The sequence below is a fragment of the Lacerta agilis genome, chromosome 7 (genome assembly GCF_009819535.1).
Source record: "Lacerta agilis isolate rLacAgi1 chromosome 7, rLacAgi1.pri, whole genome shotgun sequence".
NCBI classification, from domain to species: Eukaryota; Metazoa; Chordata; class Lepidosauria; order Squamata; family Lacertidae; genus Lacerta; species Lacerta agilis.
The window spans coordinates 50,312,291-50,337,327 of NC_046318.1; the positions used below are offsets into that span (position 1 = coordinate 50,312,291).

The following is a 25,037-nucleotide window of genomic DNA, read 5'->3' on the forward strand; positions in this document are numbered from 1 at the left end:
TTATAGATAAGAGCAACCAAAATGATCAAGGATCTAGAACTACTAACAAAAGGTATAAAGGTGAGTAAAGGGGGACATAATAGAAGTATACAGATTTATGTATGATGTGGAGAAAGTGGACAGGGAGGAAAACCCTTTCATAGTACCTAAGGCTATCCAATGAAGGTGAACGTTAGAAGATTCAGGACAGATGAAACGATGCATGCACTTCTTCACACAGTGCACAAGATGCAGTGATGCCTTTTAAAGATTAAGCAAATTCATGGAGATAAAACTATCAACAGCTACTAGCCCTGGTGGCTATTTACTGCCTCCAGAGGCAGAGGAAACATGCCCGGAATACCTGTTGGTAGGGTACTTAAGTGGTGAGTCCTACTGCACTCAGGTCATGCTTGCAGGCTTTCCTTGGCATCTCACTGACCACTACAAGATGTTGGATCTGATATGCCTTAGGTCTCTTACATTCTTCTATTTAATCACTATTGGTATTATCAGACTAAGTTACAGTCGGAGTAGAGCTATTGAAAACAACTGACTTTAGTTATGATGAACTTACTGTAAATCCATTGATTTCAACAGGTCTATTTAAAGTATGACTTATGACCCTGTTTCTCAAAACTTACAAACACACATGGGAAGCAACACCACTTACCATTCCATAAGCAATCCTGAGACCTCAGATCATTTCAGCTCCTCCTTTCCTGGAACTGCTTCCATCCCAGCCAGGTTGGGTTTTATTTTAAGTTTTTTTTTGGGGGGGGGACTCTTAAGATGAAGGGGTCCCTTGGTTTGCTTTTTACCCTCTTTCTCATCCCCCTTGTGTGCTACATCTTTTAAGACTGTAAGCCTGAATTTTTTTTATTGATCTGTAAACTCTTTTGGCTGACTATCTGGTTTTTAAAATGCTTTAAATAAGAAATAAATAATAGAGAGCAACACTAGGGAGGATGACAACCTGCAGCTATCCAGGCACAAAGCATGGCAAGCACCAGATATTGACACCACTACCCTCTTGATAATTGCTTAAGTGAAGCAATTATGGGAAGTAATTCACAAAGTATTGCCATAAATAAGTTGATTGTAATTTGTTTATTGAGCTAACTGCAGTATCTACAGTAGATACTTCTGTAAGATGTTATGGTGCCTACATGCCAAACAAGGTATCTGGTTTGCAAGGTCCTTTGATACCCAAAACTACTATCACACTATCTTTCCATTACCCACCTAGAGATTTATAAACATCACTAGTCAAAGAGTAAATCTACATTTCACCACTCCCCACCCCCATCACATTGTTGCTACTTTTCAAGGTAAGTGGTGAACTGTAAGCAATAAGAAAAAACTTGGCTTTTGTTAACATGCCCACATTTGTTGTTGCCTCCAAAAAACAACAACAAAGTGGTATACAGCCATAAATAAAAATGAAGCAGTCTAAAAAACAAGATATTTTAAAATAAACAGAACTAGGCAAGATTCCATACAAAATCAAGGATACACAGCAGTTTTCAGACATCAGTAAACACTCTCAATAAAAAATTAACCCACCAAGAGAAATTTAACAGATGAAGACAGGTATACCTTAGCTGGCAAAGTGTTCCACTACGTGGGCATCACTGTGAAGAAGGTGCAGCCTCATGCCCTTGCAGCACTCACATCTGTAAAAGACAGGGCATGGAGGTGCTCTTCATACCAGCAAGTTCCAAGTGTGCATTTTGCTTAAATGGTACAAGCTTATCAAAGCAACAAAATAGCCAACTGTCTTGGCAGCTGTTTTAGAAGCCTGAGCATATGCTTAGTTGGCACATGCTAATTTGCAAGTTTTTGTTAATTACAGACTTCTGTAATCAAGTACCAACCACAATCAGATACTAGCCCACAAAATGTTTAAATACTGTCAGATTGCAAACTAATAGAACCATTTGAACATTCTGTGAGCTAGTTTATTCCATTATTGAAGAGATGTCGGTGGCAGACATTTTCTGACTTGAACTGGTCCATCAACAAACTATGAGGCACAAATTCAATTCCTGTATATTTTGTATGTGCAAAACAGGATGGTGATCAAATGGTGAAACTTAAGCTGGACTTCAGCTGCTCTGCAAAACTCCAATCAACTATCTTATTTGAATCACATAGTCTCAGTAGCGCTTGTTATATGGCAAATTCGGAGACAGAGCTATGAAATATTCTGTAAGTTTTATAACAAAGTCTGTAACTCAAGGGAGTTCATATCTAAGGCTCAACAATGCAGACAAGGGGCTTGGATCAGTCAGTGCAACCATTTGCACTCTGCACCCCTCTTGGCTGATAAAAGCTAGCAGGGAGGGGGCAGTTGGCTCAGTCAGGGAGGGGATTCATACCTCCTTGCAAGATGGTGTGGTCCCTGCCTGCTTGAAGGAGGTAGTGGTAAAACCACTCCTCAAGAAACTCTCACTGGATTTGAAAATCTTAAGTGACTACCGGCCAGTTGCCATTCTCCTCTTCTTGGTCAAGGTTCTTGAGCAGGTGGTGCTCTTGGAGGAAACTTATTTTCAAGATCCATTTCAATTGAGGTTAAGGCCCAGTTTTGACACAGAAACTGCTTTGGTCATTCTGGGCTGCCTTTGAGGTTACATTGGAAATTTCAGCTGGTGGAAAATTTGGTGGCTAGGCTGTTCACCAGGGTAAGAAGGTTTGAGCATGTTACAACAATCCTGGCCCAACTGCACTGACTGCCAGTTAGTTTCCCAGCCTATTTCAAAGTGCTGGTTTTTAACTATAAAGCCTTAAATGGATCAGGACTGCAATACCTCAAGGACGACCCTCTCCCATATGAACTGACATGGACCCTGAGATCATCCTCTGATGCCCTTCTTCATGTGCCTCCTCCATGTGAGGTCTGGAGACTGGCAACACGAGAACAGCCCTTTTCTGTGGTGGCTACCCATTTGTGGAATGCTCTTCCTAGGGAATCTGGCACCTTCAATACATTTCTTTGGACACCAGGCAAAAAATGTTTCTCTGTAACCAGTCCTTTGGCTGATTAAATGTATTTGTGGAAGGCAGAGTTATTGGGTTTTTTAAATTATGCATTGTTGTCGTTTTGTATTTTTATGTTATGAACCACCATGTGTTCTTCGGATGAAGGACTGTATACTAATAAAATAAAAACATTAAAAGTAATACCTCACACTAGTCAGAATTAGCATGCACACCTTTTCTGTGAATAGGCTCACTATTCAATTAACGTTAGTTCTGGCATTAAAATCTAATAATGAAGATGGAAACATCTGAGCAGGTAACCACATGGAAAAGGTTGCATGGATATTTGATCACTCTCTTATCTAACACTAAGAATGGTACAAAATTACAGTGTACTTCTACAAATGCACAGACACACGTATACTTTTAGAAGAGCTATAAGTACCAGATTCCTTTAAATTCTTACTGAGGCATGTGTTTGATAAAACTTGGATAAAAACATTTGTTTCTGTTGCAGGTTTCAGCTTATTTAGTGAATCTGGTGGTGAATGTTGAACTATTTTCTTATACGCAAGTCCCATTCCTGCTGAAAGACATCTAGGATTTCAGGTTTTTGTATGCATACATGATGTTATCACTGTCCTTGATTAAAAAGCATACAAGTTAGAAAGCACTTGGAATAGTGTGGCATAGCTGAATAATCTAACAATAAAAATGCTATGTAATGAGCTTCTTGATAAGTGGGAATGTCAACCCAATACAGATTTGTCACTTAATTTCAGCATGCTGGGCCCCAAATTCATTTATCCTCACAGAAACATTTGACATAGGTTGAGAGGAAAAACCTGCCTAAGTTAACTTAAACAAGCTTCATGACTCTGCAGGATTTCAAGCCTTGGAAAACTCACTTTATCCATTTATTACACAATACCATTCAAAATTATACACATTTGTTTGATCATAATGAAAACATCAAAATTATTTGCCCTAAGACCGTGTACTACTGCAGACAATCTTTCATCAGGAAAATGAGGGACTCTTTCATCAAGTGAAAGGGAGGGGCACCAACTGGATTCCAATTCATAGCTTCAACCCAACTAAATCACTGCACAAATGAAACAACATCTGCTAGTGCAATGAAAGTTCCCTTCCCTTTCACCCAAATACCTCTCAAATTTGCTCTGTGGGGTTCCCTCAACCCTCTGGAGCAGATTAGAGGGTGTTGTAGGGGGAGGAGAGTGAGAAGTTCTGTTGCACTTGTGGAAACCATTTCACCTGCACAATGATTTAGTTGGATTTTATGACCTATAGAATGCAAGTGATCATTTTGCAAAACAGAGTTATTGTGCACCAAAATAATTCCAATGGAATTTGGGACTGAATTCACTGGATTGTAACAAATATTTATAGACCATCCAATCAATATCATTGTGAAAAACAATAGGGCACCTGTTCGATCTCAACTAGAAGGGAGTTCTACAAAATTGGCTTTACAATACAGTACTGAATGCACAGCTCATGGTGGATACAAACCATGCATTTGGGGACTCATTGGACTGAGGTACCTCTAGCTGCACCATGGATCTTAATGGGGGTCCCATCATTGAAGGGGGAACTGGTAATATAATATCAAAGCTTACCAAGAAATGGTCTGGCCATAACAATGGGGTTATCAGGACACCTCCCTCCATTTCCAGACTCTCACTCCCACCTGCCCTGAAGCAAAGACAAGATTGAGGGTGTGATCTTCTCTGTGCCAATGACAAAGACAGTCATGGAGGTTATGAAGCCAGCATGGATGTTTAGTCCTCAGAATAACAGGAGTTCTTCAACACCACCTTCAAGACCACCTTAGCAAACTCAGTCCAGAAGGGTTAGGGGTACATGAGCAACACTCCCAGTCTCTCTTGATGGCCAAAGAGTAGGCTCTCAAAGCCCATTCCAAATCAGGGAGCTTTCTTAGCCAGATAAATGAATTATATTGACTATAACAACTCCAACTCACACACATGTGTTAATCCAATTCAGCTGGTGCTGTAGAAAGTACATAGGTAAACAAACTTTCTTAATATCTAGCCTACATATGTCTCAGAAACACATCCCAGAATGGCCCCCTCGTGAGTATGGTGTTATTGTGAAATGAGCTGGTGTTAAACAGCTTCATCGTCAGAGCAGAAGACCCAACAACCAAGCTACTAGCAGACAAGAGATAAGGGAAAGACCAGAAAGGCATAGTCTGTACATGGCTGTGTACCTTTTTCTGCAAATGGCCTGTCTGCTCTCCAGTGTCATAATTTGTTCTGCCTGTAACCAATGGAATCAAGGAAAGCCTACTGAACACCCCAGGCACATCCCAGAAAACTATCATGACTCTGCTCCATCCACCCTTACAATATTAATTCTCAATATCCAGTTAAACACATACAGGACTATCATACCAACATAAAAGCACTCAACACAATCTCACCCAACCACTACCAGCTCATAATCTCCAAGAGTATCTATACAAGCCAAATTTTCATCAATCACTTACTACCACCACCTAGCAGTCAACACATCAAACGTATTCCTATCCCCATTCTGTTTCCACAACCGCCACACATACTCTCATACCACCCAGCACTCATACTGTAAACAGATCCCAGTTGAATACTTCACCCTAGCTGAAGGATTCCATTATCAAGCTTTCACCTGGTCATAGGTGTAGGTCCTATCCTAAGACTCAGAAGATCTGTATTCCAACTCAGGAATCCTTCAAATGGGCACATGCAACCACCAAAACCGAAAGAGTAGTGCCCTTGCACCTTCCTAAAGCAGAACCCTTGCTTTGGTGTTATACTCTTTGGGGTTACCTCTGCTCAGTACCCCACCACTGCAACTCACAGTTTTATGGAAGTGCCGCTTATATCTCCATGGGTCCAATATTCACCACTGCCACCTCTGCTTGGTTGTTCTCTGGCAAGCGTTGCTATTTGGCAGATGGTCTCAATCAAGAAAGCAATGACGGTTATCAGGAGCTAGGGTGGTTAGGTGTTTAAACAAAATTAGGTTACTGAAACAAATCAGTAAGCATATTGGATACAGTTGACCTTTTTATTAAAGTAATTTATTTTCTTGTTTCAATCTTTACTTGGTAATGGATCTGGACTTTAGTAGCAATCAGTCCAGCCACAGACTCCTTGAGTAACTGTAGGAAATCATTTAGCCTTCTGTAGGATTGTTTGAGAATTAAAAATATTTCTTCTCCACTCCAAGTCTCAAGATCAGAGCATGCTATAAAATCACAGTTTTTATTAATGATAACATTAAAAGGCAACTATCAAGCTATATGTATCTAATTACTGTTAAAGTTGCTTGCTTGCTCAAACAACAACAGATTCACTTGACAATATCCTCTTTCAATGGACTGAAATGCATTTCCTATCTGTTTATGGGAAAGTTCTTATACTTCAGTCTATACATATTTCTAATGTGGACACTGAAAAAAATACACGCTCCAACTGAACTGGCATTTTCAATAAGCATGCAATACTGGATCTGCTCTTTATATGCATGGTTCATAGTTTCTTAAAAGTCCCCTAGAGGAAAGTGATTAAACCTGCATCAACTACACTCTCTTCCAACAAGCACAATCAGCTTTAACAATATCTGTTTGATTTGACAGAAAAGTTTAGTGCCAGAAAGTTTTAAAAATTGTTCTTAGTAATGGTACTATTACTATGACTAATCTATTCTGAACATGCAAATAATAGTTTTGTGCTAGTTAAGAATACTAAATGATTTGCTGTGTAACCTCAATAAAAAATGTCAGCATTTTAAAGAAAACTTTTAGTATCAAAATAGATACAACTATTTAATACTCAAAGCATATTTTAAACAATTATTTACACTGCAAATAATTTTAGAACATGATTTACCAGTTGTAAAGTTAACAACTGACATTTAATATTAAGTATAAAAATATTCCTACTCTTTTAGAACATAAATGTTTTGTATGATTTTCTATCTACACACACAAACACATATGAATGAGGTTCTCTTGGCTGAACAAATCTCGATCACCAGTATGTAACTAAAATATCTTTAAGAGCCTTATGATAACAGTAGCATAGTATATTCAGGATACGTTATATGCTATCATACAATACATATACCTTTATTACATATAATATATATCTCATAAGCTAACATAACAAAACCAGTTTCTTCCACTTCTCAAAATGTAATTGCAAAACATTGCAGCCATCTCTCATTAAGCAAACACACTGAAGAAAGAAACAACTATTCAAGAACATATTTAAATGAGCTTGGACTATCACTATTGCACTTGTCAAATGGAAAAATGCATATTGTAACACAGTACTTCATTAGTTACTTGACCAGCACTTTGCAAAATTAACATAGTAGCTACAAATAAGTAATTGCTTTTGTAATTAAAATCAAAGATCCATGCTTAAAATCTGCTTAAATGGCAGAAATTCAATATAACCATAGTAATTTTGAGTTTGATGTTATTGTGGGAGGGACATTATCACAGTATTCAAGATTAAAGATAGGTCAAAAAATTAATGAATCCAGTTCACCTTGTCAGCATATGAATCAGATCTTAGCTTTTATAAAAGTAGTATTTGTCCATAAAAACGCTGATAACTAATTCCCATTAAACACTTTCTAATCTGATTTCTAGGGATATTCTCCACAAAGCGACACTTTTGGCTCAACAAGTGCAAATAAGATTATAACAGCTTATGGCAAGACACTTTCTCCCCATGTTGAATTTCCTAATTTTTCTTTAAAAGTATATTTTTCTTATTTCTCTTTCAGTTTTCTTGTTAAGCTCTTAATACTTCATTTATTTAATGCAAGATGTATGAATTCCATTTTGAATATTATAACTTAGACTTAGAACACATTCAATTTAAAAAGAGCTGAATTAAGAAATTATGCTGTCTTGCAAATAACCTGCTTCATTTTCTTCTTGGAAATTATACCAGTTATTACTAAACTCACACATTTTAACATTTAATGGGTTATAGATCTGGCAAGAGATATGCATACATATGAAACATTCTGCTACTATGTACATTCCTCAATACAGCAAGTTCAGAGAATATATATTTAAACATACTGAGATAGGTAAGAAAACCTGTTTTTTATAAACTAACTAATGTTAATATGACTGCATCATCTTTCCTACTTGTTCAATTCAGCTTACATATAAAAAATCCCAGCACTCACAATAACTTTGATAACAATTTTGAAGCAATTTAAAGCACAAACCATAGATTGTATGAATTCTAACAATTGTACTGATCAAAGAACATGGCACTTTCAATTGATATAAACACTTTTTGGAAACTGAATTCTTAGGTATGAGATTCCAAAAGTTATTTCTGCCATGTCCTAAGACATACTGAAAAATATATGTGCAAAGGATAGGTAGCTAGAATATAAGATACCAATCAAACAATTATGCATAAAAACAAACATAAACATTTTAAAGACTGACTTAGTGCTAGGTAAGACAGTGCACAGAAGATACTAATTGCTACTTATGTAATAGCAAATAAAATCTTTGCAATAGCAAAGAAAAATACTAAAATTTCCAATGAAAAAGTAACATTCAGTCTGCTGGTCCTATTCACAAATCCATGACATTTCCAAATCAAGAACTAGACTACAATTGTATCTTATGTTTTCTTCCTAATATATTATCTATTACTGAAATGTTTTACTTGCTTAATGCAGCAACCATCCATCATGTGTTAGATTTCAAACACATATTGTATGTCAGATCAGTACAAAATATTACATTGTTCACATATTTGAATTATTTCACATTGTTCTGAAAGGCTTTCTAAATAGTTAGAAATTGGTTAAAGATGGTCAACAGCTCATTTGAACAGCTATTAAATCTTTCTACTAAAACAAATGAATGGTATCTGCAGATATTTGCTTTCAGAAGCATACCATCAACATATACTGTATTCAGATTTTCCTTTTACCACTACAGTATAGTGAACCACAAAAAGGGTTTGAAGACTATACCCCAAAATATAAGTTTCTTATAATCGAAGTAAAGTTTCAGTATACTTTTATGGTATATCATTAAGTGCATAAAATTATTAAATTGTCACTATTAGTGGCAGAAGATTTTACCACTATAAGGTGCTTTTCTAAGAGTACTCCAACTACATAGCAAACTCTCAAAATGAATAAATCAGCTGAATGCACTGAAGTGAGCAACTTCAAATATATTTATTAACAGAGTAAAATTGTGGTGGTGAGTCACCATTTTGACAAAAAATGCTTAATAAGAAGATGACAATGACAATTATATTTATATACACCAACATTTAAAACTTACAATGAAAAGCTCAAAAGCTACTTTAGACTTCAAAGGTTTTGCTTAAGGCAAGTAGCATAACAAAGTAGTTTGGCCAATAAGATTCACTCAAGAAGCCTTGGGATCTGTCTGCAGAATCTATAGTATATAATGATGGGTCTACATTATATGAATTATAAAAAAATTCAAATAATTTCATAGAACATTGTTTTAACTAACCAACTAAAGTTATATGCAAGTGCTCCATAGTTTTAACAAAATAGTTCTCAAATATAAATGCAGCTTTATCAGCATCCACAAATTCAATATTTCAGGCTATTTTTCTACTAACAGTTACTTTTCTCAGTCTCCTTACTGTTAAATGTATCACTGGAATGAGCATTCAAACTTAAAGGCATTAAATTTGCATATGATGGAGAACTTTCATGACAGAGGAAGAAAGCAAAATTGTAATTGGTGCTTCCAGAAAAATGTATTTCTTCCACAATGCTTTTACCATGATACTTAATAATTGTACAGCAGATCTGTATATACATCTAAAGATGCAAATGCAAGTTTTGTACTTCTCCATATCTACAAAATAGCTTTAAAATTTAGATTATGAAGAGCCACCAGACTTCATGTGTTCTGACTTCATGTGTTCTTAACAATTCATGCCACACACTTACTGTCATGGTTAATGCCTGTGATAAAACGTGCATGTTCACCAATGCTGAATCAAATATATTTAGGATAAGAACTGACTACAGGCTAAATTTCTGCTTATTATCCTAGGTGCATATATGGACCTAATATCTTAACTGGTAGATGAAAATTATCTACAAACACTAGTAATTCATGTGACATTCTTAAACCATATGGCATGCATCAGCCATTTGCCAAGTTTGCTTTCAGATATTTTCTATTTTGATTTAAATGATAACGTTTATGCCAAAAATAGGGTTGTTTTTAATAAAAAATGAATGTGTATACAACTCCAAGTTAACAGATCAATGTTCCCCTTATGAGCTGATTATTTTTATTAAATATGTATACTGCCCTTCATCCAAAGATCACAGGTGGTTCACAACATAAAAATACAAAATGAGAACACAAAATACAAAATAAAATAAAAACAAACCAATAACCCCCACCCACAGACACATTATTACTACTATACAATTTGTATAAATCCATTCTCTAAGAATAAATGACGCAGTTTAATTTTGGGGACTGTGTCACTGGAAAACAAGATGCTTTCATTCTAAAATCTGAAGCCACAGGATTATCCAGGACAAAGGTCTACTACATAATGCAATAAAGGTACAAGGCATCTATGATAACAAATGAAGAAATCTTATGTACACTGGAGAATCAAACCCCCTCAACACATTGAGATTTATATAAAAGTGAATAGAAACAGGTTACACATTGAGCAGAAAATTGATTTGGTATATAAATACCAAAAGAAAGTATAACTGATGAAGTTTCTCTCAAGGTTTGGTCCATCACTTTGAGCAGAATACCTGCTATCAGAGTTTAATTTAGATTTAAATCAAGACAGTGAAAGAGCAAATCTTCAAATAAATGAAAATGTCATACACAAGATCTGGGACAATAGATTTCCGAAATACTATTCTACTACCCAGCAGCTTTTTAAACATGTAAGCTAAGTCTTTATAAATAACATTTCTTATCATGGAAGTTTCACATTTATAAGTTAAAGATTCTGCAACATCTATCAGAGATACTTTCTTGGAATCTGTTTCAATTAACAAAAATTTACTGTCAAACAAATAATAAAAGCACAACTATGTTAGATTTAACCTAAAATTAGAATGCATTTCAATAAAACCAAATCAAGAGACATTACACAAACCTGTAATAGAGCAATTTAGAAGACTGCATATATTCTAACCCCTTGAACACTGCAGGTTTGAAATTCAGATCCTTTGAACACTACTTGCAGGTTTGAAATATGAACAGGTTTGTATTTTAAATCAATGGAATGAAACAGAAGATATCCAAACAAGTTGTTAAAGTCTGCAAAATGGCTTTAAAATTATACCATAAAGTCCACTATATGTCTTGTGTTCTTCCAGCAACTTGAAAACTAGCAGAACATTATTATAATTTAGGCTATCTCTACACCATTCTAAATCCAAGACACAACGATAGAATTAAAATTCAGCCGCCATACCACAATCTTGAGTTGCATCACAGATAATAAATGCTAGGTCCAAACAATACCCATCAATTTCTCCTACAAAAGGGGTAAGCCAATCACTGTTTACACCTCAACAGCTCCCTTGGATTTAATGCAATCCACCAGGATAAGAAGCCACTGGCTTGCATTCAGAGTTTGATTTATGACTTTTCACTTTAACAAATCCAAGCCAACTTTAGCCAGAACTTCTGCATAGGTGAGCATAGCTAGAAGAAAAGAGGTGCTGTCTCTTTAAGATACCATGCTCTGTCCCTGATCCCACGTGGAAATCAACATCAGCAGCACTTTCGCGTTTAGTTCTATGTGATGCAAGTTGAGGCATCATTTTTTAATAAACACGAGAAAATTGCAGAATACATTCTTCCCCGGAATACAAAATAGGTGAGAAAGCATGCTAAAGTAAGCCCCGGTTGTCCTCCAAAAGTGTGGTCTCACTATGTGTATTTTTCATTTTCTATATGGCACGTTGCTTCCAGTCCATACTACTCTAACAGAAAGCACTTCACAGACAGTGGACACAAACACCGGGATCCATAGGCAACGAAAAGGTACTCCATAAATCGGAAATATTTGCTGTTTTGCATTACATATCATAATTGGGTCGGGAGAAAAGCAATGCATAGGTATTACATTTCGCGCCACCTCCCCCTTCCCCCCCACATGTGCCCCCCCAAACAAACAAAGGGCACGAAAACGAAGGTACAAAGTTGGCAAATGCAGCATTTATCTCCCGTGCAATCGCTCCTCGTTGCCCCAAAGTTGTGCAGCTCGTGCATTCCCACCTCCCACCACCATTCAAGGGAGAAAGGGGATTTTCACGTTCTCGCATTGTCGGGAACGAGCTGTAAAAGAGCTTTTGCCTTTCCAAAGCAGTCATCAACAACAAAAATAGGCATCAGTTTTAACTCCATGCTCTCTGAGAGCTGAAACCCCGACGGGAGGGGACGCGGGGTTCAACCTGATCTCTTAGGGGGAAAATCGGGGGACGGAGACGATTTGGGGCATTTTTTAGGATTTTTGGGGCTATTTTTTATTTTGTTATATGCCTCGGTTCTCCCTCCATTTTGGTTGTTTATGATACTGACAACAAGCTGTCCCTGCTCTCTCTCCAGATCTCTCCTGCTTCCAGTTAGAGAACACCCCCACCTCCCCAATACAACCCAAAACGCCTTCCCAAAACTCCTCTCTCGTACCCACGCAAGAAGGGAAAGAAAAGCCTCCGCGGCCGGTCCAAGTCAAGCGGGAGGCAATCTCGTCTCTTGATGGGGTGGAGTGGGGGGAAAGGGAGAGAAAAAAACTTTTGTCCAATAAAAAGCGGGAGGAGAAGGGCGCTGCACGCCCCAAAGCGACTCGGGAGCCCCCTAAAGCTTTGGCCGCGGGGTCCCCGCCGCCCCGTCCGGACAGTGCAACCCGCCCGCGACATTTCTGCGCAAAATGTGGCCGCTTTGGTGCTACGGCTGAATTTATATTAATTTTCTCTCATTTTTGGGGGCACTGCGGGCTCTTAATGTCTTCCGCTCCCTCCTCGCTGCTGCTGCTGCTACTGCTGCTGTCACTATATTCAAAGCACAAGCTCCGGAGCTCAGGGAGAAAAGGGGGGGGGGGAGATAGAGAAGAGAGAGACTCAGAGCGGAGGAAAGCGGGGTGGGGGGGGTGGGGGCTTCTCAAAAAAGTTTCTGCAAAACCGCCTCCACGTTTGTATAACAAGAAAAGAGGGGGAAGAAGAAGGGGGGGTGCGATCCTCTTTTCAGCCTCTCAGTGAAAACCTCACTGAAGGAGTGGGGGGGGGGCGGAGGAGAGGAGAAACTCTAAGTCAGAAAGCTGAGGAAAGCGAGGCTTCATTTCGAGGGGCTGCTCCTGGGGACCCCCGCGAGAAGCGCGACGCAGCCCAGGAGTGCAGGGGAAGGAGATGGAGCCGCACAAACTTTCCCTCATCGCTGCCGCTCCGCTCTCCCCCCCCCTTCTCCTCCTCCTCCTCCCCCTTCAGAATTTAAATAACCCTAATATTTCCCTGCTGAACCCCGGCTCCTGACCCCCAAACCCGCAGCAGACTCACCGCGGGAGCCTCAGCATCCCCTCAGCGCCCTCTTCCCGCCTTTTACAGGGTTCTCCGATTTTTCTGTAATTTTTTCCCCATATTTCGGGCTGGACGCGGCGGGCCTGGAAATTGTTTGCTTTCCCCTCTTTCCAGCAGCCATTGTAGTGTATGCGCTGCGGTGCAGCTCAGCCTGCCGCACACGCCGCGCCCACACCGCCAGCCGCCCACACGCGCCGCGGGTTGGACACCTCCCCCTGTCACTCAGCCCTTTGGCCGCACCCTGGAGGCGGCACTTCGGAGCTACCGGCTCGCTCCGTTGGTAGGACGGGACGCCGCTCCGGGAAGGGAGAGGAGGAACTGCGCGCGGATTGGCCCGTCGGCGACGGGCTCGGAGCTGTCTTTCAGAGTGCCTCGGCGAGAGCGATTGGGCGACGGGCTTGTCAGTTTCGGCAGGGCTGCGGGGCAGTAACGGGGTAGGCTGCGCCGCTTATAAGGTGGCTGCCCAAGCCGCTGACGTCTTTCGAATTGGAAGCGAGTCCCGAGCCCGCGAGTCGGTTTCCCTCGCGGCGGGTGAGGTGAGTGTCGCCTGCCGAGGAGCTGCCTGGTCGCCGGGCGCCCGGTCCGCTCTCGCCGTGGCGCCCGCTCTAAAGGGCAGCGCCAACCTCCCGCCTGCTCCCTCCGGCGGCTGGCTTTGTTGCTGGGCGTTCGAGGCGGGAACGGAGCGCGGCGGCAGGCCCCGCGGCTCCACGCGGAACAGCCCCCGAGAGCTGTCGCTAGGCTAGAGGCTTGTGGAGGGCGGGCGGGCGGGCGGGGTCGGCGGCGGCTGCAGGCCCGTGCATGGCGCCCGTGGGTGCGCCCAGGTGCGCCTCCTGAGGCTGCTCCGCCCACCGCTGCCCTTTCTGTGGCTGGGCCAGGAAGCGCTACCTTCTCCTTTTTGCCCTCGGTGGCTCCCGACATGGCAGCTGAAGTGGGTGTGGGGTGTGTGTGTGTAAGAGACACGCGGCATGTTGTAGTTCCCATCCCTTATAGCTAGCTGCTGCTCCAGGGCTCGGGGTGGGTTGGGGGTTGCAGCATCCACACCCTCCAGCCCATCCGCCGGATGAGACAGGAATTAAAGAGATAAGGGTGGGGGGCTTCGACGTCAAATCTAAAGCGGTTTGGCTCCCCCACCCCACCCCACCATTCATTCATTCATTCATTCATTCATTTTTCCTTTTGCACCATTCTTATGTTGCATCGACTCTTTTCTATTCTAACTCTGACATCTGTAGAGACTGCCTTGAGTTCTGCTGTTTCAGTAAATGGTAGGGAAAGCAGCTTTGCTGAGCCTGTGGGCCTCCTTGAAAGCACTTGGTTGGAAAGGGACAGGACGTTAGACGGGAGGAGGGATCCTCCAGACTGGCAGTCTTATTTCATATGTTTTCTGCAACATGTTGTTGACACTATAATAGTGCATGAGTGATGGCTTTATTCTGCGATTTTTCTCCAATGCTACTACAGTATATTATTGCTGTCCAGAAGGGTGGTTATAGTGCAACAACATCAACCCAAATTTTGAATAAATGTGCAATTAATTGTGTCTTGGATTTTATTGTGTTAATTCTTCTTCTTAGTGGACTGTGAAAAGTGCTATTCTGAACAATGTTTTTTGTAGGGTAGTGGGCACTGTGAATGAGGTTAAGAACCAAGAGGGCGGTGTCCCCAAAAATGTGGGAACCGCTATTCTAGATAGAAACTTAGATCTCCTCTTAGGCTACTTAAGATCTCCGCTTAGATCTTAGGCTACTTAGATCTCCTCTTAGGCTACTCCTTGGGTTGTGTGTGGCCTTTCACTTTCAGGAAACAATCTGATTGGTGTTAAAGTGTGGCAACCTTCTATACAGTACTGTATAAGACAAACGTCTCAAAAACACATTGAGGTGTTTTTTTTTTTTAATTCACATGGTTTTATACTTGGCACATTATTTTTAGGTTTTCCCCATCCTTATGAGAGACAGAGACCTGGAAAAACTTGGGACTGTTATCTGACAGTTGAAAAAGTGGCTTGTGAGAGAGAACTAGACAGATAGCATCATTTCGATACAATGATAAACTAGAGTTTCACACTCCAGGAATGAGCCTTTGCCAGCTTTGGACTTAAGCACACTCCCATCTGTTCTCTTCTCCATTGCAGCCACAAGGAAGAGATCAAAAGCATTTGCTTCCTGTCATAAACTAACCAAGATTTGTCAGTATGCACTGGGATACACTGGGATTCACTTTAACTTCAAATTGAGGCTTTACAATCCTGGCTTGTTTGGATTTGGATAGAACACAGTTAAAACTAGCTTCAGTTCTTTGTATGGATATAACAATGCACAACAGTTGAAAATGGAAGCAAATTCTTCTTAACTGGGTGAGATGCGAGTCTGAGGCTCATCAAGGTCTATTCCCATGGCACAGAACTATGGTTTAGGGTTTCATCCAAATAAAGGCAGGGTCATGTGCCTTGTCCCTTCTTTGGGAAAACTGCAATTTATTGGGATTTGAAACTGGATTTCAAGTGCTAGTTTAAGAGCTGCCTTTTGAGGGATGCAGTTTTCAATTTAGTGGTGTGGTTGGGAGATGTTTTAGCTGAAAGGAGGAACTTGCTGAATGACTACTTTAGGGAGCTGGTATAATAGAGGATCCACTCCTCATTCCTAAAGTGTGCCAAGAGGGATAGGACTATATGTGGTGTTTAGCCTCCATGGACAAGGTTATCCAGTTGAGGAAGCTGTTTAATCTTTTGTGATGACTGCATGAAAAAAAGCCTTGTGGGTTCCAAAGCTTTCATCTTTACTGATAATACTCTACTAATAATTATAATTAATGACTGACAACTGAGAGAAGCAAAACAATTTTAGGTGTTTCAAAACAAAAAAGACCCGAGGTGTATAACAAATGTAAGAACAAATATATGTTGTCAGCACATTAGTATGAATGACTGTGTTAAGAATTTAAATTACCGGTAACATGCTTAAGTACTTGTAAGAAGGTAGATTTGTTCCCATATATCTAGACTTGCATGCTTTTTTTAAAAATGAAACCAGAGCTTGAAAGGTGAACCAGGGTTAGAGAGCAACCATTGATGGGAAAGTGGTTTACAAATTTAACAAATATTCAGATTAGCTGGTGAACAATGTAGCCAAAAGTTTCGAATTATACTCATCAGAATACAGGCCTCCTTGGATGTGTGACTTGGTCTAGTCATACTGGCCAAAGAATTAAATCTAAATTCTCTCTGCGACCGTACTGCTTCTTGGATGCCTTGCAGATGTTAGTAGTATCTTGCCAATATTATTTCTGGTAAGATTATAAAAGTAAGCAGGTTTTTAAAAGTGCTGTTCAGAGTGTTTTATGAAAGTGTATTTAGTTCTCTTGTAAAGCATACCAAGTCATGTATTTTTAGATGATGCTGTGATATTGATGGGAAAATCTGAAGTGATGATGTATTGTAAAACATGCTGCTGGCACCTAGAATCTGAAGTATTCTTCCTTTTTTATAAAACATGAGATTTTTATTAAATATTTTCCATAATACAATAAAATAGCAGCTACAAAAGATACAAATAGCACAAGTAACATACAGAGTCCTCTCTTCAAAGTAATTCTTAGCCCTTACCACTCACAGAAGCTCCTCCCAGTTCTTGTCTAGGATCTTTGCTTTCTCCTCCCAGCCTCTCGCCCTAAGAGACCAACATTTTTCCTATTTGAAGTATTCTTCCAGCTCTACTTTGAGGAATCATTTCTAGCCAAACGGAAGCCTATATGTTTCTAATTACAAATATCTACATTCTCTTCAAATAATAGTTTTGTCTTATGTTAGTAATATGTTTGGGGCAGGGGTAAGGAGCCTATGACCCTCCTGATGTTGTTGTTCTACATTTTCAAATTTCACTGGTTTTCCACTGAATGCAGTAAACAGAAATGTGAAACCTATGAGAAGTAAGAGGAATGAAGATTCTGTTATATCAAAATCTTGCCACCATATTTCAGGAGGAATATGGTTTGCAGGCTCCCTGATTACATTTTTGAAGAATTTGAAAGCACTTTTCTTACATAAGTCCTAAAAGTATTGCTCAATCAGTACAGCATCACAGTCATAATTTTCTTAAAGACATGGTTTGTAAAAACTTGTGTTGGGTCACATAACAGCTGCAAGGGGCCACCAAGCAAGGATATCATTCAGACCATGGCTTGAAGCTGGTTAACAAACCACAGTTCTAGCACAGTTACAGTTGTTGCTTCATCTCAAGAAGCTGTTAGACCTTGAAGATTGGAATGAATTTATGAATGCTAAGCAGATGGAAAATGAAAGCAGACTGACAGCTTTAAACTATGGTTATGTATCTTAATCCTATAAATTCTAACAATAAAGTAAAAATAGTGGATTTCCTATTGTACGTGCAAGCCATGGTTAGCACAAAACGTGATAATATATCTGCATTGAGGCAGTAGCAGCACTTTAATCTTTAGCCTTTCTATTGTTGAATTATAAGAGATTTGCAGAAGTATGAATTGGCTGTGAAACAGTATTTAAAAACATTGATTTAAGACATTAATTCAACTTCCTGAAAGACAAAATAATTAATAATGGACTATTCAGTTCTCCTTTCTAATTTTTCAGTTTTAAACCATGGAAAATGGGATTTCTCCCCAGTTTGAGAGTACCCTCATGACTCTACATAGAGGTGACTTGGCTGGAACTTGTATTTTCCTGCTCACCTTAGCAACCCATTTAGCTGCTAGCATTAGTCTGCATTAACACATAGGATGGCTTTTGAAAATTTGATCTCTGGATTAAATCTATAGTTTTGGTGGTGGTGTATGAAGAGAATATTCAAATGTTAAATTTTGGGGTGAGAACCTATCTATGTGCTTCCCCCCACCTGCAAAAATGTACTGCTGATAATATGCACCGTTCCTTGGGAAATTCCTTAACTCCTAATTAAGAGAGATCCTGTTTTGTTTTATAAAACCTCCCCCTTTCTTCTAGGTGCTATCTTTAAAGTACCACCACAAACCAATATCTTTATGTCTAGAAAACTGCAACGTCTTCGAGATCATGACATAAATCCCTGCCTTGTGGTAAGAATGTGAATTGTAGTAAACATAGATTCTTTTTGTTAGTATTATTATGTAGTTTGATGCTTGCAAGTTATTTCAGCTGGCTATGCACTATTAGCCATTTTAAAACATTGGAATAGTTTTTGTGTTCTTGAAAAGTTTCATAAATAGAATCAGTTTGTTGCCTTCTGTCAAAAATACAAATGTACACCAGGATGCCTTCTTAAGTACAAAACTAGTTCAGAATTAATATTTTCCTTTTCATTAATAAGGTATTTAAAATTTGTTATCAAAAATACCAGCCAGCTGGAGAACAAGGGATACATAAAGAATCCAGATATTTTTTTTCTGTTCAAGCCACACAGACAGTCCTGATATTTTTCTGTCTTGTAGTTTGAGGTATTGATTTCATCTGACAACATTGAATCATTAAATAGTTCACCAGAGAATAGAATTTATTGTATTTAACAAGTACATATGTCCTAATTGTACATTTTTGAGACAAGTCAAAGGGAGAAAGAAGGATAATGAAATCTGTGGTCCTAAAAAAAAAAAAAATATATCACGCCCCAAACACCTATTAGTCCTAGGAAGGATAGTGATCCTTCATCACTCATTGCAAATGAGTGAAACTGAGCCATTTTTCTCTTCCCTCACATTCTGTACTAACTTTTTTCTTTGTTTTTTACACTTGTTTTCTACAAACTTTAATGTGAGGGGTAGGATCCCATTAAATTATATAATCAGTTAGTTTAAGGCATTCTTAGTATTATCTGGTCTGAAATACAGAATGATTTGATTTCTTGTGTGCCTGGTAGGCAGATTGGATGATCTCTTGGATTAATAAATTTTGGTGGGTTTTTTTTTTAAACACAACCATCAGATTGCAGTTTTGAACCAATCTTCTGAGGAAGCAAAATGAGTACCACTTAGTTCATACCGGTACATACAGAATTTCAGCTTTGCTGTTCAGCAGCATTTCAACCTGTTTGTGTGGCATTTAAAACATGTGGGAAGTTAATATTTGTCCCCTATTGGCTTTTTAAGTGTATCTTGTTTCATATTCAAGGAAGCAGATGCCTCTAGCAAATGTATGGATAAGAATAACTACAATAGAGATGCATGCACCCTGTACTTTTTAAGATACAAGAGCTGCAAAAAGTTTTGGGTAAGTAGGCTAATCACACTGTAATCAGAATGTTTGTGGTATTTTTTATATCTGAACTTGCAAGATCATGGAAGTGGGTTTAGCACTTTAATTAGCCATTGACCCTGGAAAAGCTGGAAATTTTAACGAGGCAAGGAATTTAAAACTGCTGTGGGTATATGAAAACACAGATATGATTATGATAACTCACATTATCCAATTTCTAGAATTTAGATGCAGGTCCCAGTCCCAGTAAGAGTGCAAGAGTTATCAGGGGTTGCCTTACCCTAGGGCTGCAGGGGCATATGCTTTTGCAGACAATTGGATCAATAATAATAATAATAATAATAATAATAATAATAATAATAATAATAAATTATTTGTACCCCACCCATCTGGCTGGGTCTCCCCAGCCACTCTGGGCGGCTTCCACCAAACATTAAAATACATTTAAAATATCACAGTTTAAAAACTTCCCTAAACAGGGCTGCCTTCAGGTGTTTTCTGAATGTCAGATAGTTGTTTATTCCCTTGACTTCTGATGGGAGGGCGTTCCACAGGGTGGGCGCCACTACCGAGAAGGCCCTCTGCCTGGTTCCCTGTAGTTTTGCTTCTCGTAGTGAGGGAACCGACAGAAGGCCCTCGGCGCTGGATCAAAACTAGATAGCATTGACTTCATGTGAGACAGTGGACTCACAAAGTAGAGCTAGCCGGATGCTGTTATTCATTACAGCAACAACACTATTTCCATCTTTGCCCAGGTAGTAGCTCCTCAAGCTGACATCCTTGCTAAAGCGGCTAGCACATCTCTTGCTCTTCCTTGGTAGTAAACTAAATGCCCATGTATGGCTAAAGAGGAAAAATTAAGGCACAGTGCTCTCCAGGCAGTTCTAGGAAGTGCAAACAGTCCAGTTCAAATTTGTGCAAGAAATTTCAGGACCACGTTCCATTTCCAAACTGCTCAATTGTTGCTAGTGTGGATCATTAACAGTTCACTTGATTGAATTTCACTTTAGACATCTGATACCATTCTCCTTTAACCTGCTTTGCTTTGAATCAGTCTTTGCCATCTTAATGGGCATAGCTATGCAGGGAGTTCACGTCTATTTTGAGTTAACATGACGTCTCCAACTTTAGACTCTCATTAAGCGGAATATTTTTAGCAGATAAAATGCTGCTTTTAAATTAGCAAATACTTTTCATTTTATGTGCAAACTGGTTTTGGTAGGTTGTACCTTTGTATTGCAGCATAATAATGATTCTTGTAACCCAGTGTCTTGAAACAAGTAGGGGAAAGTTGCCAGTATATCAACTTAGAAGACAGCTAGACTTCCAGTTATCTAAATACAGTATTTAAAATACTTACTTTACTAATAATGAAGGTAATGTAATTCACTGCCACACTGATTCTCTGTATTTCTAGAATGGGATCGTGATGCAGAGAAGAAAAGATGGAATCAAACCAGATATGCCTACAGCAGAAGAGAGAGAGAAGATCCTGGCATCAATAGGAAGAATACCATACTGATTGTGCAGTGTTACAGTGGTGTTGTTGCAAGCAAGACATTCTGGAAAGAATGTTGAAAAACACCTTTAGACTAGGTGGCTATTGTTGCCACCTTCTTAAACACCTTTGTACAATGCCCTTCTGAACAATAATATAGGGTATTGCCTCTATAATTTAGGTTATTGCCTCTTATTGAAAAGAAAGCAGAAACCTGAAGCCTTGATGACTATCAGAAAGTAACTTACATGGCATGTAAGAGAAACATTTAGTAATAAATCAGCCTTTTTAATGATGTAACTGGTTTTTATTTTTTATGCTATAAAAAGCAAAAAGGTGAATCTCATAAGATTACAAACAGTGGCAAATTAGAATTTAATTTCAGAGAAAAAGCCTAGGTTATACCATATCAGGAGAAAGAGTGAATATTGTTCTGAAAGGAGAACCACTTTTAGTTAGATTTGCTTTACATAATTGGGGGGGTTCTCTGATTTGTCTATAGTAAATCAGTTTTGCAATTCCATCAATATTGCACGTCCTGAAAAATGAAACACTTAATTGGTGTTATGCTATTCTTCAGTACAATACTATATTCTCACTACAGTAACAGATCTAGTTATAACTTCAGTATCTCCTTTCACCACAGATTGATTCATATAATTCAGTAGTATAGCAATTGGGTCTTCTGATAAACTATATCTCAGAACTTCCTATAAACCAACACTATTTCCCACCAACTATTACATCACAATTCTGGAATTGTGTAAAAATTGAGGTACCATTCAGCATATATCAAACTGTCATCAGTTTGCAAATTACAACTAATTTTCAGCCTCTGTTGAGTCGGTAACCACTTCTGATGCATCTTTAGCATGTTTCCTATTGAGTTCATAGAATTGTAGAGTTGGTAAAGGTAAAGGGACCCCTGACCATTAGGTCCAGTCGCGGACGACTCTGGGGTTGCAGCCCTCATCTCACTTTACTGGTCGAAGGAGCCGGCGTACAGCTTCTGGGTCATGTGGCCAGCATGACTAAGCCGCTTCTGGTGAACCAGAGCAGCACACGAAAATGCCATTTACCTTCCCGCTGGAGCAGTACCTATGTTTCTACTTGCACTTTGACTTGCTTTTGAACTGCTAGGTTGGCAGGAGCAGGGACCAAGCAACGGGAGCTCACCCTGTCACGGGGATTCGAACCGCCAACCTGATCGGCAAGCCCTAGGCTTTGTGATTTAGACCACAGTGTCACCCACATCCCTCAATGTAGGAATCTCAACTAAAGCATTCATGATAGATGGCCATCCAACCTCTGCTTAAAAATCTCCAGAGAGTTCTTCTGAGGGATCCCAATGTCAAACAGCTCTAGCGGTCGGAAAGTTTTTTCCTAATGTCTAGTTGGAATCTCTCTTCTTGTAACTTAAAGCCATATGTTCAAATTTCATTTTGTTTGGACCCAGTTCTCCAGTTTGTTAAGCAGTTAGGGTCATTTTGATTCCCGATTCTTTCTTCTGCAGCATTAGCCACCCCTCCCAGTTTGCTGTCATCTGGAAATTTGATGAGCATCCCCTCAGTTCCTTCACCCTAGTTGTTTATAAAAATGTTGAATAACAGCCGGCCCATAACAGAACCCTGCAGCACACCACTTGTCACTTTTTTCCAGGAGGAACCATGGACTTTGTCAAAAGCCTTACTGAAATCAAGATACACTACGTCCACAGCATTCCCCTGATCTACCAAGCTTATAAATCTTATCAAAAAAAGAAAAAGGATTTGTCTAGCATGGCTTGTTTTTGAGAAACCACGGCATCCTTATCTAAGTCCTCACAGATCTGTTCTATGACCTTTTCTGCTGGTATTTATGTCAAGCTGACCGGTCAGTAGTTAGTTGTAAAAAAGTGGCATGTGGAAGCACCTCACAAGATAAACACAGTACCAACAGCTGCAGTCTTAGCACTGATACAGCATGTTGCTTAATCAAGGTAAGTTCAGGTTTTAAAGTCAGAGCATATTTTCATTTGACATTACATAATATTCCAAATTTACTGTACAAATTTACAGCTGGCAAAACTGAACAATATTGGCTAAACTGTGACCATGTAAATATGGAACTACAACTCCCATCTACCCTGACAATGATAGTTGTAGTTCAACATTATCTGGAGGGCTGGAGGTTAGCCATTTGGACTATAAACAGTGCAGAAACCAGAACGTTATGAAGTTACTGCAACACATTGTAAGAAAACCAAGAGACATTTTCAGCTGCCAAAGACTGAACTGACACAAAATCATTGGAGTGCAACATTGCAGCAAGTTCAAAGAAAACCTGATACAACATGGCCTAGCTACTTCTACACTTTTACAATCCCTAATATGCCTTGCCTGCCCATACATGTTGCATCCTACTTCTGTTTCTGTTCAGCTGCTAGCTTTATTATTTTCATTTCTCTATTACTTTATATTTTTAAAGGGGTGGGTCTCAAAAGTGGTTTACAACCTACATTAAAATATCAAATACAACAATCAAGAATAAAACATCACTAACTAAAATCAAGTATACATTCAAAGCAACATAATGAACAGGAAACTAAGATATTATCTTTAAAGATTTCAAAATATTATGAAGGAGGTCAGCTATAGAACGCGTATCTAATGCAGCAAAATGAACAAAAAGAAAATCTTGAACATTTCAAAAATAACATTACTAAAGGAAGTCAAATATAAAATGCACATTTAAATTAGCAAGAAAATAAAATACAAACATATAATGCTGCTGCAAATGCTGCCAGTAGTGGGTGGTGGCTGTGGAAGCTCTGGCTTGATGACCTGGGTCTCTACTGGAAGACAGGCAAGGTGGTCTCTGGCCTATTCAGCTGCTTCTGCTTTTGTAGCTGAAATAGCTAAAGTCAATCGGGGCCCCACCTTCGTATGCTAGGGGGGAAAGGCCTTGTAACAATGGGGAAACATTGTAACCTGGAGGTCCAATGTATAAGGGTAATTAGGAATGTATAAGGGAATTTCCCCAATGTGTCAGTGAATTAGGAAAGCAAGAGTGCTTTATTTAAATTCATAAATAACGTACATAATATACACATATGAATATGAATTTCAATAAAGTTATTTTGATGTGGTTAAAAAAGGGGGGGAATCCAGTGTGTTAAACCTACGGTAATATGCCTGAATTGGAAACCCTTCTTCATGGAATGTTGTGAGTTCCTAATTCCTCCATAGGTGACTTATTCATAAATAGTCTAGATTATTTTAAATAGTCCCTGTCCCTCATTCAGACCAGTATGTGCTGAAGAAACAGGGCTGTACATTGGTTTCCTTCTAGTGTTCTTTTAGCTGCTAAGCATTACAGTGGTACCTCGTGTTAAGAACTTAATTTGTTCTGGAGGTCCGTTCTTAACCTGAAACTGTTCTTAACCTGAAGCACCACTTTAGCTAATGGGACCTCCTGCTGCCACTGCACCGCCAGAGCACGATTTCTGTTCTTATCCTGAAGCAAAGTTCTTAACCTGAAGTGTAATTTCTGGGTTAGCGGAGTATGTAACCTGAAGCATATGTAACCTGAGGTACCACTGAATTTGATTTGAGTGCCTTTGTTTCTTGAATGCTTGTTAATTTATGTTCTCTACTGCAATGGACACAGCTTTCGTATAATGTTTTTGTGGAAAAATAAACTATTTCCTCTTAAAACATCAGCTGAGTTAATAATAATTTGTTGCTTGTGAGCAGTGGAACATATAGA

At 39.2% G+C, this 25,037-nt stretch overlaps 2 protein-coding genes across 18 annotated transcripts in view; one reads left to right on the forward strand and one right to left on the reverse strand.

Annotated features, from left to right (window-relative positions):
• PLAG1 (PLAG1 zinc finger) overlaps window positions 1-13,783 on the reverse strand; it is a 29,775-nt gene extending 15,992 nt beyond the window's left edge. For 4 of the 15 annotated variants that reach the window (XM_033155260.1, XM_033155257.1, XM_033155258.1 and 1 more), the window contains exons 1-3: window positions 13,570-13,783; window positions 5,845-5,978; window positions 1,579-1,655 (exon numbers count right to left, since the gene is read on the reverse strand). The gene's annotated coding sequence lies outside the window, so the exon portion shown is untranslated. Of the gene's footprint in view, window positions 1-652; window positions 755-1,578; window positions 1,656-5,844; window positions 5,979-12,706; window positions 12,725-13,569 lie in introns of those variants that run through there. The other 11 variants (XM_033155264.1, XM_033155265.1, XM_033155263.1 and 8 more) reach the window with 6 other exon arrangements.
• CHCHD7 (coiled-coil-helix-coiled-coil-helix domain containing 7) lies at window positions 11,935-21,587 on the forward strand. Of its 3 annotated transcripts, none has more exons than XM_033155266.1 (4): window positions 11,935-12,061; window positions 18,569-18,660; window positions 19,709-19,807; window positions 21,210-21,587. In XM_033155266.1, exons 1-4 carry the CDS (start codon window positions 11,950-11,952, stop codon window positions 21,312-21,314), a joined length of 408 nt encoding a protein of 135 aa, XP_033011157.1. In that variant the 5' UTR covers window positions 11,935-11,949; the 3' UTR covers window positions 21,315-21,587. The 3 variants fall into 3 exon arrangements, with proteins under 3 accessions (XP_033011157.1, XP_033011159.1, XP_033011158.1); XM_033155268.1 differs by lacking the exon at window positions 11,935-12,061 and adding an exon at window positions 13,966-14,126; XM_033155267.1 differs by lacking the exon at window positions 11,935-12,061 and adding an exon at window positions 17,862-17,918 and having other exon boundaries at window positions 18,526-18,660.
• The last annotated feature ends 3,450 nt before the right edge of the window (window positions 21,588-25,037 follow it).

Coding starts and splice junctions, on each gene's coding strand:
- CHCHD7 (XM_033155266.1), top strand. CDS start 11,950: ATGTGTATTTTTCATTTTCTATATGGCACGTTGCTTCCAGTCCATACT. Junction 12,062..18,568: donor GATCCATAGGCAACGAAAAG/GTACTCCATAAA, acceptor CCTTTCTTCTAG/GTGCTATCTTTAAAGTACCA. Junction 19,808..21,209: donor AGAGCTGCAAAAAGTTTTGG/GTAAGTAGGCTA, acceptor CTGTATTTCTAG/AATGGGATCGTGATGCAGAG.